Source organism: Polypterus senegalus, chromosome 2 (genome assembly GCF_016835505.1).
Source record: "Polypterus senegalus isolate Bchr_013 chromosome 2, ASM1683550v1, whole genome shotgun sequence".
NCBI lineage: Eukaryota > Metazoa > Chordata > Cladistia > Polypteriformes > Polypteridae > Polypterus > Polypterus senegalus.
This window is the reverse complement of record NC_053155.1, coordinates 294,065,915-294,083,468: the sequence shown is the minus strand read 5'-3', so window position 1 is coordinate 294,083,468 and position 17,554 is coordinate 294,065,915. Positions and strand designations below refer to the sequence as shown.

Below are 17,554 nucleotides of genomic sequence, written 5' to 3'. Positions count from 1 at the left end.
ATTTTTCACCCTTTCGTAGAGCTCTATAGAAGGCTAGATCCTTAGTAAAGGATCAAAAATCAAACATCAAATTACTGGACTTGAAATAGTCTACAGCAATCTCCCTCATGCTCAAGTTTCAAACTGGTCATTTTTAACCTTTCTGGGAGTAGCTTTTAAAGGGTTAGGACCATCGGTAAAGAATTAAATATCAAAAATATCATAGTCATGATCAGCAACCTGGAGACAACATAAAATGACATTACATACGCCTATATTACACTCATTATCTTCATTTTTCCCAAAATTGTAAAAATAGGAGAAATTTTGACCCCTTATAACCCATTATGGGCTGAACCCCTGCACTGGATTTGGTCAAAGCATGACCTAAATATTAGGGTTTGAAAGGGTTTGGTTGTTGAATGTAGAGGGTCAAAAATTGGGGGTAACCCGAAAAAGCTTTTGTAAAACCGCACCCTTAGTTGATCTGAATAGTATATGTGGGGGTGCTATGAAGATGTCTGTACCCAACAGAATTCAGTGACCTTTCTGATTTGGCACAGGTGCACGAAGGTGTGATTGTAATGGATTGCATTGGGCATAGATAAGTTTATAAAAGGGATTCTATCATCTCTGTAACACTGCCCGCCTCCGCCCATTTCTGTCCTTTAATGATGCTCAAACTCTGGTTCGTTGTTTCATAATGTCTCATTTTGAGTACTGTAATTTCCTGTTCATTGGCCTCCCTGAAAAATCTATACAGAAGCTACAGTATATTCAGAGCTCCGCAGCTAGAGTCCTCACCCACAGAAAGTGTTTTGCTCACATCTCCCCTGTTCTCTCCTAGTTTCACTGGTTACCTGTTCCATGAAGAATTAAATTCAAGATTCTGCTTCTCACCTTCAAAGCCCTACATAACCTTGCTCCCCTCTACCTCACTCAGTTACTAGCTCCTTATTCACATACATTGTGTAAAAGTTGTTACAAAGGCACTTATGATAAATAACAGTTGAGTTTTGCCCAGCCTAACGTGGGTACTTGGGTCAAAATGACAGGCAAAGCTGACACACTCCCATTATCTGCTGAATGACATTTACTTACTGTGATGTTAAAAAGGTACTATAAAAGGGTTTAATGTCATTAGGCCAGTCCAGTTTTCAGGAAAATACAGATGCCTTTGTTAAGTTTTGCATAACTGGAGATAACTGGGTCAAAACGGCTGGCAAAGTTGATACACTGTCATATGTAATAAATTGGCACCATAAGAGGTTAAAGAGCTTTAGGCCACCCCCATTTCCAAGCAAACAATGAGGCCTCTTTTAAACTTCAGCTGAGTTTTATCGGCCCAAAGTGGGTAACTGGGTCAAATGAACTGGCAAATTTGGCACACTCCCATATCTAATTAATGAGAATTGCTGTGATATTTGGCATCTTTTCCGTTCTTGAAACTACGAAATCCGCGGTGGCCCAACGCTTTTAAATCCTTTACAGTTCAATTTAAACATCACTGTAAACCTCATTCCATTAGTTATAGGAGTGTGCCAACTTTGCCAGTCCTTTTGACCAAGTTACCCACATTGGGCCAGGACAGCAACTGTTAATTATCAAAGGCATCTGTCGGTCTTTCTGTAAACGTTGAATAAGTAACTTCTTTGCACAAGGTATGAATAAGTAGCTGGCTGGAAGCTAAGAAGTAGCCAACTTAAGCCTCGTCCAATAAACTCACATCTCAAGGTTTTACAGATTTTAGCGAGTAACAACACGCAAAGTTAAAAAGGATACAAAAGTAAGACTGTCGCTAGACCGTGAATGCAACGCAGATAAACATTTACGTTAACTGTGTTAAAGACAACAGCTTACCCTGTGTAAAATATACATACACGTATAGCCAATGAAGCGCAATGAGAGTAATATTCAGCATTAAATGTACTGTTTGCAGTCGCGAAGTTCGGGTTCAAGTCCTGGGCCGGTGTTGACTTGTGTTTTCTCTTGATGCCCACGTTTCCCAAGCCAAGCATTTAATTTACTTATCTATTTTTATTTTAAAAAGATATTCTTCGTACTGCTGATGTTCAATGGCGCGTTTCATTAAACAAGATGCTTAACTTCTGTTAAATGCACAAAGATATAAAATCAATGTGCAAACTATAAAAGCTGTACGGTGACTACATCATTCTCGAAAAGAAATGATCACGACGGATTACCAAGCAACTGAGTGATCTCCGAGTAAGACTTCACAGCATCCGGACACAGAGTCTCCATCCTGTGGGACGCAGGTAAAACCCCGGCTTCTCCAGTCTTGTTGATTTACTTTTCGCGCCTATTGGCAATCAAAAAGAGAGGAACCCGAAACGGAAACGGACGATGACGTCACCTTGTGAAGGGCTTCTATGATTGGTTGTTCTTAAACAAGGCGGTATGTCTTACGGGCTGGGTCTCCTGAACATTTGGATTTTGCTTGTACTTGTTATATTGAAAGTTATTAAAATAAAAAAGGATATTTGAGCTGGTTGCTCTCGAGTATAAATACTTTAAAAACAGAACATATCGCCGTTTCGCGAACTCGCTTTTGACGCGTGTCGTTGAGGAATATTTAAACAGTATCCATTGTTTCTCCCCACGTTATTTTCGGCTTGCCATTTAGTACGGACATGCGCACATAGACCCAGTAGCGTTCGGCGTCAGTGGGTTGTTGCTATGGAAGCGATTCTAACAAACCTGGAGTGATGGACGATCCGGATTTCTTAAACTACGATGCCTCGAGACTGAGGATTGAGCTGGAGCAGGAGAAGCAAATGATGTAAGTGTTCTGTGCGTAGACAACAAAAGAGACTGCGCATAGCGTACACATACAAAATAAAAAAAAACAGTGCAAACAACAACTTTAAAAGTAGCATGATAACTGTAAAAAAACAATATACAACTGAGATACCTAGCCAGACACTACTGATTATTCCTCGAATACTACTATCAACACTTTGGTGTTTTGGAGAAGACTTAATAGAAACTGTTGAAATGGTTTAGAATCAAAATAAAAACGTAGCGTATCTTTTCGTGATGTGTTGTTGTAGCCGTTGTTTCAATAATGCTTTAGGAGAGAGTAGATGCAGATTATTCTTACATGGCAGTTGTGTTTTGTCTCAGTTCTGCGATCCAAGCTCCTCTGAAGTTCTGCCTGTGCCACACGCCAGTCCAGGTAAGACTGAGGAGATTTGAAGGCTTAACGTGTGGCACAAATCTTGGTGCAGGATAGAAGGGTACAAGTTAATGGTGCATTGAGACTCCTTTTGGGACAGATGGGACATGTTCCGCCGCGACACGTTACATCTGGACTGGAGGGGCACCAATGTATTGGGGAGGCATATGAGTAGGCTAGTCGAGGATTGTTTAAACTATGGAATGGGAGGGAGGGGGTAAGGGAAGGAAGTTTAGGAAGAACATGTACGTGGAGGAACAAACAACCGTGTAGAAATAGAAATGAGTAGTAATATAAGTTCAACTCAACATTTAAATATAGGAGTAACATCTTAAAAATAGCTTGCGTTAATGCTAAAAGTATCAAAAATAAGGCAAGTGAGGTGTATGTAACAGAGCATAATTATGATACAGTATAGCAATAATGGAAACCTAGCTAAATAACAAAGATGGGGATGAGTGTAACATAGTGGGATACACATTTTTAAGTAAGGATAGACAGAACAGAAAAGGAGGTGAAGTTTCTGTTTATATCAAACAGAATTTAAATGTAAGTCTTCTTCAGCTGGACAATGAGCCCCATCTTAGTGAGGACACATGGCTTCCCCTGGAAAGCATTAGGGAAAGAGGCCTTAGTTTAGGAGCATGTTATAGACCACCCAATACAGAGAGTATAATTTCAAAACACATCTTTTTAGTAATATTAAAAAGGCACGTTTATACAGGGGGGTATTATAGTCATGTGGGACTTTAATTACCGGAATATTAACTGGGATAACCTTGCAAATGGAGGAGCACAAGAGTTTTTTATAAGCAATCGGTGACTGTTTTTTAACACAGTATGTTAAAGCAGCAACACAGGAAGAAGCCTGTCTGGATTTAGTATTTTGTAATAATCAGGATAGAACTGAGGGGTAGAGGTGATTGAACCACTAGGGTCAAGTGACCATAATATAATAGAGTTCTCAAGAATTTTGTAAGAGTATGGATGCCAAGACTAAAATTGTGAAGTTTAACTTTGATAGGTCAGATTTTGAGCAGATGCGGCAAAGTCTAAGGAGGATAAACTGGGATAAGCTTTTAAGTGTGGAGACAGTCGAGAAGCAGTGGAACACGTTTAAAAATGTTTTACATGTAATGCAAGACAGGTGCGTGCCTAAATTTGGAATAAATGGGATACTTTAAAAAATGCCACAGTGGGTTAATAAAGAGTTAAAAAAAAAGAAGCTGCAAAGGAAAAAAACAGCTGTATAAGGCATACAAGACTAATAACTCCAAAGTTATTAGAACACAAAATCAACTATTAAGAAGAATATTAGAGAGGCTAAAAGATAGTTGGAGAGGAATATAGCAGATAAGGCGAAAGATGACCCAAAGAGATTCATTCAGTATTTTAGTTGTAAAAAAACAGCCAAGGAGAAGGTGAAGTGCATCAGAAATAGTAAAGGGAAATTAAAAGTCACGGACAGTGAAATAGCAGAACTGGACAAAATACTATGGCTCATCGAATACAAGATGCTAAAATTTCTTTACAAAGCTGAAAAGTCTCAGGATCAGATGGCTGTCCGGCAGAATTTATGTAAATACTCTCTGTTAAATTAGCCCTGTTAGAGCTACTTATTGTACTGCCTGTGAATTGAACAGTGAAAAAACACGACGGACAAGTAAATGAATCGTAGTAAAGGAGCAGACTAAGGGTTGATACCGAGAGTTTAATTCTTTCTATTATACCGAAACAACAATGTAAACCCGAGACCAGAGTCGAAAGCAGAAGCAAGGATTTGAAACTGAGAAACATTAGAAAGAATAGGGGGCCCCGGCAAACTAAAACGGCATCTAGGCAATGAAGCCCACGAAATGACAGCATCCGTGATAACAGAATTAGTGTCATGCAAAAAATGAAAAGTTTTCTCAGAATTTTGCTGCATTTTATTTACATTGTTCTAAAAAAAATCTTTTTGTAGTGGGCCATTTGTTTACCTACAGTAACTCTCTGAACTGGGTAGTGATGGGGTTTTCAGTGCTGATTATGATTTAATTTTCTCTTTTGGAAGCGTTCAGTTGATTGTATTTTTGAGTGGATTATGTTTTACGTACTGCAACATGATCTTTAAGCTCAAAAAAAAAAAAAAGCGTTCCTGTTGAAACAAGAAGGCAATAACTGGACCTCTGGATTCATGATAGCAGCACTGACCATTGTGACACTATGTCATCCTACCGAATTCAAAAGAGAGAAATACATATAGTACATATAATTCTTTATCACTTTATATTTTTTCCTTGTTTATTCATTGATGTCAAAGTAATCCCTGATCATTACCAGAGTTTAACTGTTTTACTTGGCTTACTTGGTCCTCAAGAGCCAGACATTTTAATACTTCTCTTTCATGTTATTATTTCAAACATTTCTGCCCAAATAAAAACAGCCAACCAAAAAATATCTTTTGATTTTTATCACTAAGCTTACTAGAATACTCCACATGTCATTTTTTTTTATAAGAATGAATTACTGAACTACTTATCATGAAAATAACTGGGAGGATGTTCTGATCCACAATGCCAGCTTTCCCCAATCTAAAGCATTTTTCACTGCTTTTCATCTTCTCCCTCACTGTATCATGTCAACTCTGTATGTAAATGATCAGCCTAAATGAATGTTTCTTTCTCTAGATAGCTATTACTCATAGCACAGAACACTTAGGCTTCCACCTTGAACAATCTGCTTTCATGCTGCATAATATGCACAATAAAGCATATAACTATTATTAATGTTATAATCTGTCAGCTTAAAGTGATGTTGACATGTTATTTTAGGCAGTCTAATAGAATTATTTAAGATATTCTGTACACACAGTAATTCACAATAGAAAGGCAGACAGAATAAAGAATGTATTCAAAAATATATGCCACTATCCATTGGGAGATTCAATAAGAAACAGCTGGATGTTTATGTTCTACCTTTTTTATACTAATTTAACAACAGAGAAATCTTTAAATAAATATAAAGCTGTGCCTAGATTTAAGTTGCCAGTCTCTCTGGCCTGTCAAATTACAAAATCTGCTACACTTTGTCAACATGCTACCTGGATAATGTGGTCCATTCAAGCAGCTGTATGTAAATTTGTAAAAACAGCCATTTTCATTGCAACATTACAGATTGTTTTCCACTATTTGCAGTTTATATTTTGTATGTTTTGGTATCAAGTAGCTTTAAGTAAATTTATAAAAACAGCCATTTTCATAACAGCTTTACAGATCAATTTCCACTATTTGCAGTGTATATTTTGTATCCTTTGGTATTATTTCCCAAACACCAGGGCTAGTTAATGCCATTCTGCCACCCCTTTGAAATATCAACATTACCACCAATAGGCAGTAACACATAAAAAGTAAATATTTCCCCATTAAGCTTGAACCCTTCAATGACGGCTTGACATAGACATCCTGCACTAATGAAAATCTATCAATAATGCACTGTCTCTCTGTTTCTCTTAAGAAGATGCTTCAGAAGACAAATCCTGGAAGTCTAGGGAAAAAAACAATTTGCACAAACCAGACTGACAACTAAAAAAGGAATATTACACTAATGATAATATTATTAAGTAAATTATCTACGTGTGCTTTTTGAAGTGTGGCCACCAGGCTGTCAAGGCTACAAATTTATGCTCTATGGAAATGATAGCCAGTTCCGTTAAGAATGTCTTGTGTTTCTTTTGTTCTGCAGAGTTTTTTTTTGTTTTTAACATATTTAACTTTAAGAATCTGCATCCTCCTGTCACCTTTGTGTTATTTCAGCGTCTGCTTATAGTTTTCATCATTTTAATATTCTGCACATTTCTGTTGATCAACAACTCAGATCCTGAATTGGCACCGTTACCATAAAGTTAGAGGTGGGTGGCCCAAGGTGAGACTGACCCATTTCTCAGCAATTCAGCATAATTATTGAGAGATCTTGTTAGGATTGCATGCTTGGTCAACAAGTTCCTAGTAGGTTGCATAATAGTATAAAGTGATATATTTGACCACTGCTGCCATTGTTCACAAGCTCCTATTGGCAATCACCTACGGTACCCTCCATAAAGTTTGGGACAAAGACATTTTTCCTTGATTTACCCCTTTGTTCCAGAGGATAAAACTACAAATCAAACAATTCAGACGTGATTATAGGGCACATTACAGACTTAAGGGTATTGCATACATTTCACTCACACCATGTAGAAGTGACAACACCTTTTATACATGCCACCCCCCCAGTCCCCCCATTTTAGGGCACATAATATTTGGGACAATGGGCGCTACAGCTGTTTGTGATTCCTCAGGTGTTTCATAAGATACCTCGGCCTGTTTTCACCCAGTGGGGTCTGTAGTTGCCATTGTTCAACATGAAGACAAGAGCTGTGCCAATGTAAGTCAAAGAAGCCATTAGGAGACTGAAAAACAAGAATAAAACCACATACCCTTAAAGCACATCTGAACTGTTTGATTTATAATTTTGAACTGTGGAGCAGAGAGGTAAATTAAGGAAAAATGTGTGTTTGTCCCAAACCTTATGGAGGGCACTTTATATGGATGGGCCAGCCTAGCCTAACATTGATTAACAGCAGAAAGTAAGAGTAGCTTTTTATGAACCATCTTAAAATAGATGTTTCAGTGTTAATCAGAAAGTGCTTTTGATAGACTTTGACTGATTTTTCTATTTTACCATACATATAAATGAACTGCTATGGATTGTGAAAAAAATCCGTTTGAACCGGGCTCAGAGTTCCTCAAAGACAAATACCTGACAGTGTTCCTTCATTCTGACAGAGTAATTGTCTTGGTTTGGGTAAGATCTTAATCTTGTGCTCAGTGCAATTGAATGGAGGAGGCATTGCAGGAGCAACTACCACCACTTGCTGATTTTTCAGATTTGAAAATGGCAAAACAAAGAAAAGATAAAATACAACTATGGTCTTCGCTACTTTATTTTTTTTTTGCAATTGTCAAATAACATAACCTAAATTTAAAATAAAAAAGAAAAACATTTATAATTTAAATCCAACTTTGCTTGAGTGTGTCTGGCCATAGTCATTTTCATGAAATGGGACCTGCAAAGCTATTCAGTTATGAAAAATGTTCTGGAATAACAAAAGTGAAAGACAAACTTTATTACAGCAATTGATCATTATGGTTACCTGGTGAATGTGGCACTATGTCAGTATATTACAGGGTGACCAGATTTTCAAAGTCCTAAACCTGGCATAAAGCCCATCCTCATTCATTTAGTGACTACTTTTTACCACAGATCACAAAATTGGTTGTATTACAGTTAGTTCCAAGGCTACTGTAAATACAGTGCCTATAAAATTATTCACCCCCTGGGAGGTTTTCACATTTTATTCTTATACATCATTGAATCACAGTAGATTTAATTTAGCTTTTTCGACTTTGATCAATAGAAAAAAGACTTTTTAATGTCAAAGTAAAAACTGATCTCTGCAAAGTGGTTTAAATTAATTACAAATATTAAACACAAAATAGTTGATCACATAAGTATTCACCCCCTTCAAATCAGTATTTAGTATATGCACCTTTAGACAGCCATGACAGCCGTAAGTCTGTGTTCACAGTCTGAGATCACAGTCTGTGTTCTCTATCAGTTTTACACATCTGGACACTGACATTTTCCCCATTTGTCTTTGTAAAACTACTAAAGTTCTGTCAGGTTGCATGGGGATTGTGAGTGCACAGCCTTTTATCAAGTCCAGCTACAAATTCTCAGTTGGATTGAAATCTGGACCTTGACTTTGGTTTTTGAGACATTCTTGTGTAGCTTTGGCTTTATAATTGGGGTCACTATCTGGGTGTAAAACAAATGTTGCTTCAAAGTCCCAAACCTGGACACTTATGCAGCATGTATGCCTCACATAAAGCCCATCCTCATTTGTTTAGTGTCTACTTTATGTCATCATCAGAGAAGGATCAGGACACAGGGAAAAAACACTTTCACAAATGAGAACATATGATTCCATAGCATTGCCTGAACACAAGTTCTTAACCAAGCTTATCTTGTCAGAGTTTGTACATGTACATCAAACTGAGAGATGGAGTAAGAGATGGTCTACCATGAAGTTATCTACACGCTGTTTTAAACATATTATGAGGATGTTTGTTTCGGCAGAGCAATGTTTTATCAGAAGGGTAACCCGTAAGAACTGGACCATTTTTATTCTTCAGTTATTTATCGGGACACATAACCTGAAATTGAGACTGTCCTTGTCACCTGAACATCTAGCCACCCTAGTAAATTATAGTGACAGAGAAAGAGCAAACCATTATAATCTTCAGAAAATGGAGCTGTGATCTTGGTTTAGTGTAAGGTAAATAGTACTAGCTAAATGTTTATTTTTTCTGTGCACAACAGCTTACACACCACAGGATACTTCATTCATATCTAGATAACCCCTTGTTGTCCTTGATTGCATTTTATAACTTTATGGTTAATAAAATAAGTTGACTTACCCATTACAACTTAAATCATCAGGGGGAAGGAGATTCGTACAGAGGTTTAAGCTCCAAACTGGACGTGCCAATAGAGGGTTGCTGTCCCATGTGTGTGGAATCAGTCAGTGATAGTGACTTCCTACCCCACGAATGAAGTCTGCTAGTGTTTCATTAACTTGTACTGGGGATATGTTTGCTGTCTGTAGCATCTATCAGAGATAAAAATGAGGATCATCTACAAAATGTGCAAGTTGGTATAGCTGCTGTCAAGGTAGAATTGAAACAGTAAACTAATTTGTAGTTGAAGCTGCATAGACTCACCATTTTAAGACAGACAAGTAAGCAAATTTGCCAAAGCTTTTCAATGTGAGATTTTGGAATTTAAAACTGTACAGTGTGATTTGGTTAAGATATCTCAACAAAACTTTTACTATCTCTGCAAATTTCCTTGAAGAATAAGGGCCGATTTATACTTCACGCTCAGAACGCGTACGCGCCCGCATCATGGCTGCCACACGTTCCCAGCGTTCATTTCACGCGTCCTCTGAGCAGGTCCTCAGAAATTAACGCGACGCGTGCGCGAGTTGCAGTACCAGCAAAAAGTCGGGGGGCGCAGTGTGCTAAAAGTCGTAACGTGACGTCAGTGTCTCTGTTTACTATCTACATGTGACAGAAAGCCTCTATGCAGATCCTACGGGATGAATGCTTCGATGTGGTGAAGCAAAATGCCGACATACAGATGCATTCGTGGTGCTTTTATATTCAGGCGTCGCATATTCCCGAACGTAATGATACGATACATTTTAAAAGTCTCATATACCATCTTTTGTGCCGTCTTTTTATTTTTGCAACTTAACAACAGCAACATAATGTATAGCGTTATATTTGAGCCACTGAGAAAAAAATAAAGGACATGGTGAAAACATGTATTTTGTGATTAAAGTGGAAATTTCAGCTTTAATCTCGAAATGTCCACTTTAACCTCGTAGTTTACTTTATCATTAATGCAGACCATCGTAAACGTCATCCCAGTTTTTAATCGCTACGAGCTTCTTGGACCTGACAGCAGCCGCAAGCAGCAATAGATCGCCACACAGAACAAATTAAATGTATGATATTCCAACTCTCTGCACATTTAGAATCTTTACATTTATACTTGATATCACTTTCATGATGAAATGCATTAAAGTGTGTATGTTACATTTTACATATAATTTCGTTTAAATAATGAATACTGTTAATAATTACACACATGGGGGTGTCACAGTGTTGAAGCGATAGCACTGCTGTCTCGCAGGGAGTTATGTTGCTGGTATTTCCTGCTTGTATTCCACACTGTGCTCCAGTTTCCTTCCAAAGATATGCAGATTTGGGGATTTGGTGCCGCTAAAATGACGTTAGTGTATGCAAGTGCTTGTATTCACCTTGCAATGGGCTGAGGCCTCTGCAGATTTGGGGATTTGGTGCCTCTAAAATGACGCTAGTGTATGCGAGTGCTTGTATTCACCTTGCGATGAGCTGAGGCCTCATCAAAGAACTGTTTCTCACTCATGCCCAATGCTTGCTGGAATGGGCACATCCCTGGATTGATGGATTTAATCAATAAACATCCTTTTCAAAAAATGCGGTAAGGTGTCATCGGAATTTAATAGGTATTCTAGACAATTCACAACACAGAGAAGCCGAACATGTTCTCACCGTGATAATATCTCGCACTGCCACCTGGTGGATTCCTCCAGATTTACGTAAAATACGTGCGCAAGTATGAACACTACAATGCTTGCGTAGCAGGAGCGTCCGCTGCAGCATGCGTCGCGTTGCGTGAAGTATAACTCCGGCCTAAGTGTGCCACATTTCAACAAAATTGGTCCATGGGGGACTGAGTTGTTTCAAGTCGAAAAACAGATAGACAGACAGATGTGACTACCGCAATAGGTGCTTCATGCAATGTATACAATAATCAAAATAGATACAATATATCTAAGTGATTAGCAAAAAAATAGAAAGTTAGCAAGTAATGGAGAGCACAATTGGTAGTATTATAGTTAGTTCCAAAGCTACTGTAAATACAGTACCTATAAAATTATTCACCCCCTGGAAGGTTTTCACATTTTATTTGTATACATCATTGAATGATAGTGAATTTAAGTTAGCGTTTTTGACTTTGATCAACTTTGATCAATAGAAAAAAGACTCTTTAATGTCAAAGTAAAAATAGATCTCTGGAAAGTGGTTTAAATTAATTACAAATATTAAACACAAAATAGTTGATCATATAAGTATTCACCCCCTTCAAATCAGTATTTAGTATATGCAACTTTAGACAGCCATGACAGCCGTGAGTATGTTTTGACAGTCTGAGAACACAGTCTGTGTTCACTCTCTATCAGTTTTGCACATCTGGATGCTGACATTTTTCCCCATTTGTCTTTATAAAACTACTAAAGCTTTGTCAGGCTGCATGGTGATTGTGAGTGCACAGCCTTTATCAAGTCAGCCACAAATTCTCATTTAGATTGAAATCTGGACCTTGACTATGATTGGGGTCACTATCTGGTAGTAAAGCAAATCTTGCTTCAAGGTACTGGTTTCTTGCAGACTGCATCAGGTCTTCCTCCAGGATTTCCCTTTAATTTGCTGCATTCACGTTACATTCACAAGCCTTTCCAGAGTCTGCTTTTTGAGAAGTGATATCCATTTAACTAACTGTATGACTCCTAAAACCAAATGGCTGCACCAGTGGTGATTTAGGTTTGTCATATTAAGAGGGGTGAATGCTTAAGCAGTCAAATATGTTGTGTTTTATATTTGTGATTAATTTAGACCACACATGTTTTCACTTTGACATTAAAGGGTATGTTTCTATTGATCTGTGTCGAAAAAACCAAAATAAACCTACTATGATTGTATAAAAATAAATGTGAAAATGTATAGGAGTGATTACTTTTTATAGGTATTATATATATGTGGTTCTCAATGTAAAGAAATAAATCAATGTCTTGTGTGATAGTTTAGCCTTAATCGGCTTCCATCTCTTTCTCTGTGTTCTAGTTTGGGATCCCTAGTAACAGCTGGCTGGTATCCACCATATGAATTCCCTAGGTCACTCTGAATAATTCTCTTATGTCTTCTTTTAACCACCACTTGCTAAAACTGAAAAGATTTAAGCCTTCAGTCTTTCCTTACAGCTCATACCCTGAAGTCTTGACACTCCACCCTGAACTTTCTTTAGTATTGCTGGATCTTTCTTTTGATATCAGGATCAGTTACACAAAGTATTTAATGTAAGACTTCACAAGTGTGTTGCATAGCTTATGGTTAAACTTCCTTAATTTGTTTTTGAAACGGTGTACCATCTTACCCAGCACCATATTTGCTTTCTTAATTGATTCTGTATGCTCTTTGAATGACTCATTACATTCTTCTCCTAAGATGTACTGTACTTTTAAGATTCAGTCTTCTGTACCCACATAAACCTACGCACTTCTGGAAGAGATTTATACTGCACACTGTGTTGCAGGTAGCAGAGAACACCATATGAATATCTCAGTGTGGGAGTTTTGACAATGCCAGTAATTAAGTAGTTATTTCCATAAGGCTCCGACTTTATTTTCCTTCCCTTTCTTGTAGATGAGGATTCCTGGCTGTTTTGAACTGTAGCTCCCAAACCCTCCAACACACCAACACCAACAATACTCCTGTGCTCAAATAACAAAAACACAGCACAGACACAATTCTTTGTATTTTCTCATCCTTTTTCTCTTTCTTCCTCTCCTTTCACTCCTCCAGGCAAGTGTTCTCCAGCTCCTCTCCTGACTTTGACTTGCCTGAATGATGTTGAGCAGCTTCCTTTATGCCAAACCTGGGAGTATTTCCTGTGTTACCCCATTGCAGGTTGGAAGCACTTCTAGGTCAAGCAGAAGCTCCTTAAAGGGGGGTTTACAGTCTGTCCCTGCTGCTCCTCCTGGCGGCACCCATGGAACCTGCCTAAAGGGACTGCAATTCCCAGCCTGCCCTGACGGTATCCATGCAGGCACTGTAGCCCAGGGATACTGCCCCACCTGTTGTATCGTAGGAACAAATAGTCCATGAGATTAGTCTTCCCCTGTCCTTCCGTTAAACTGGCCTCTCAACTGGGTAAGGCACCTCGAACCATTCCGACCAGAACGTCAGACTATGCCTAGTGTCTATGACATTATTAAAACCTATATCGGATAACTGAAACACACTCATTTTAAGAAACAGAACAATAGAATTTATTGATAAGTGAAGGGTTATAGAAATACGGTAACTGTTTGTATATTGCCATAACAGTTAATGCAAGGCAGATGAGACAGAAAAACATAACACGGGAGAGACTGGCCGTTTTTTGTTCCCTCACAGGTTTTCTGGATCTTCTTGATTTTAGAAGCATTTTCATCTAATGTTTAACTTTTTTGGAAGTTTAGTGTAATGTCAGATTGCCCTTGCTTGAATGCAGAGCTACGTTGCAACTCAAGAGTTTTGTCTTGATAGAATTTAAAAGCTTGCAAAAGCTAAAACTGCACATGACACAGTTACTCACGAGCTTGTTAACCGACTATTGTCAACTGGACATAGTTCAAGAATTTAATTAACAGACGGCTATTGGTAGGCTCCATTGATGTTAATCAGCTTTAAACTACTTTTTTCCTTTAAACAACTCTGTGTATTTATGTGTATTCAATATGCAATTAGTAATCTATAAATTTTGTAATTAAATTAACCTGTGGAATTGTTACTGCACTCTTAAACTTCACTGAATTGTTACAATCATAAAAAAGCAGGTTGTTTTAAAACTAAATAGAGTTATAATTGTGACAAAGATAAATAGTTTTATGATTCCATGTTATTAACAATAATATCAGATGCCAATTAGATTTGCACATCACTGCTTTAGGTATGAATGAAGATCTCTGCATGTATTATTACTTTGCCAAGTAATCCTTTGTCTGTGGTGTGGTCTGATGTCGACTTCCTCAACTCTCCATTAGACTCTTTGTCGTGTCTTCTGCAGCTTCACAAAGAAAAGTATAAATCTTTCTGGTCTGAGAGTATAAATGCTAAAGTTCCCTTTGTGAAGTAATGCTGCTTGTCAGACTTGCCAGACTGGATAATATACGATCTGTCAGGTAGACTGTAGTTTGTGAGAGTAAAGGAATGAGTTTATGACATGGAAGTTAACAACACTGGAGCACCACAAGTAACAGGCCTGTATCCTTTTCCCTTCACTCTATATGCCTCTGACTATAAGTATAACATAAAGTCACATCACTTGTAGAAATTCTCAGGTGAATTGGCATTTATGGGGTGTATTTATAACGGGGATGAGACGGATGACAGGAGTCAGGTGGAGAACTTTGTTTCTTGGTGCAAAGAGAATTGTCTGCATCTTAACATCAGCAAAACCAAGGAACTGGTTATTGACTTGAATATGCTTTTTGATGTGGTTTAAGGAGTGCATGTAGAGGTGGTCTACTGCCACTACCTGGGGTCCACACTAATGGCAGGTTGGACTGGTCTCAGAACACAGAGGAACTATATTAGAACTATATTTCTTAGGAGACGGTGTTCCTTTAATGTGGAAAGTGACAATCTTCACATCTTCTATAACATTCTATAACAGTGCGATTTTCTACTCTGTGGTGTGCTGGGCTGGTAGCTTCACTTCAAGAGAAGCCCACCAAATCAACAAGCTAATTAAAAGGGCCAGCTCAGTTATAGGATGCACTCTGGACCCTGTGGAGTTTATAGTGGAGGAGAGAATTATAACAAATCTGAGTGCCATTATGAATAAAGCTGCACATCCTTTCTCTGGCACACTAACACTGAAGACTTTCAGCCAACAAATTATTCAGCAGGAGTGTATGAAGAAACGCTACAGGGGCTCCTTTATACCAACAGCAATACACAAAAATAATGCCTCACTGGAACTTTGACTGTCAAGTCAGACGTTATAGTCATTTTGGTGTGTGTTCATATAGAGTGTGTGCATCCATCTCTCTATCTATCTGTGTATTTAAAGAGCCAAATTTTCTATCTAAAGACTAGGCTGAGTCACTGCAGGATTGTTAATTTTGGAATGTAGGTGAAGGTATCTCTTTTAGCTCTGTTCTTTATTATAGAGATTACCTTGTGTGCCACTAAATGCCTATCAAAATGGGTTAATGTCCCGTTTGTCCTAAACCACTCTGATTTTAAGTTCCACCCTGCTAACATTCAAAAAAGAACTGACAATGAAAAGAGTCAGAGGTATTAAAAAATTAAAGCTTGCCAAATTCTTAATTTCTGAAAGTATTTTCTTTTGGTTATATAGTTTTTCTCCATCATCCATTAAATATGTTATGTAAACGATCAACTCTTAATTCTGTGTGTATTGCTGAGTGTGTGAGCAGAGTGTCTCGTCTTTCAGGGTTTGCACCAGGCTCCGGATTCTCACAACATAGGAATAGATAAGTGAATTTTGAGGTATGAGTTTTTGATTGTCTATATTGTATCTCTCTCTGCACACACATATATATATATATATATATATATATAAATAATCCAATGTGTGTCTGTCTGAATATCTGTCTACCATAAATACTTACGTTTAAGTTCTCCCGTGGATAAGTCGGGGCTTGAATTTTATCGTATAATTTCTGGTCTCTTATAATGTCGGTTGTATAAGTCAAATGCGGAAAACTCATGCTATTGGTCCAAGAGATTATGATATGCTAATACCCACCTGAGAGAGTAACCACGGAGCACACTGCCTTTTTTTTCCTATGTATTGTGCCTACGTGACCACGCGGTAATGCCCAAACTATTCCGAAGTGATGATTGCACTATTGTGTATTTTTTGTATCTCACACCCTCATACACCGTTATCATAAGAGCATCCCTTATCTGCGATGGAGCGTTCGATCAGGAGAAAATATGAAGCTGGTTTTAAATTAAAAGTCGCTGAAGTGGCAAAAGAAATTGGTAACTATGCTGCGGCAACAAAATTTGACGTGTCTGAGAAACTGGTGTGAGATTGGAGGAGGCAAGAAGATGTAAAAAAAAAAAAAAATGTGGCACATTTTTTAACATAAGTCGGGGTCTCATTTTATGATTGATTTTTCGGGTTTCAAGACCTGACTTATACATGAGTATATGTGGTACTTAACAGATTTAGATCAGGTTTTTTCCTATAATTTGCTTGAACATTCCGGTTGATTTTGCGACTTCACTCATCACGCTAAATATCATAGTTCGCTTGCAGGAGCAATTTATTCACGCTAATCTGAGACAGAGGCTACTGGCTGAGGAGAGGAGGAAGTGTGATGTCAGGAGTGGGGAGCCAGGTAGGACCATCCTCACTCACGCGCCAGCCTCTATGCCAGTCGGTTTACCTGTAGCCACATTTTGGAGTGTACCTTGCCTCCAGTTAGCTAGCAATACCTGTTTGTTTATTGATTTTTAAAGTTTGTCCTGTTTCATTACTACATGGATGGAACCGTGGGAGACAGCTAGTTTTTTATATGTATAAAAAGTTTATATTTCTCAAAACTATAATGATGCAATGGTTCTTCAAATAATGAAAATATCTCTGTAAAACTAACCAGAGTCAAACATTTTACAAATTACTATACATTTTGAAACATTACATCATTATGTCTTTTAGGGAAATGCTGGTGCAGTCATCTTTTGAATTGAGGAATACTGTTGCTGATCTTGAGAAAAAACTGGACACAGTTGAAAATGAAGGTAAGTTGGCTTACTTCTCAGCTAATATCCAGAGTTGCATAAAAGCTACACACCTGTAAGTGCAACACACATACAAAACACGGGACATTTAGTTCAGTTTGATGCCCAAACTCTCATGTGGCTCCTTATCAAATGATTTCTGAAAGTC

At 38.0% G+C, this 17,554-nt stretch overlaps 1 protein-coding gene across 1 annotated transcript in view; it reads left to right on the top strand.

Moving 5' to 3' along the window:
• The first annotated feature begins 2,637 nt into the window (after nt 1–2,637).
• Nucleotides 2,638–17,554, top strand: part of ccdc169 (coiled-coil domain containing 169) — a 41,479-nt gene continuing 26,562 nt past the window's right edge. Inside the window, exons 1-2 of the mRNA XM_039745801.1 lie at nt 2,638–2,779; nt 17,324–17,406. Coding sequence (XP_039601735.1) covers nt 2,706–2,779; nt 17,324–17,406 — 157 coding nt within the window. The 5' untranslated portion in view covers nt 2,638–2,705. The remainder of the gene's footprint in view (nt 2,780–17,323; nt 17,407–17,554) is intronic.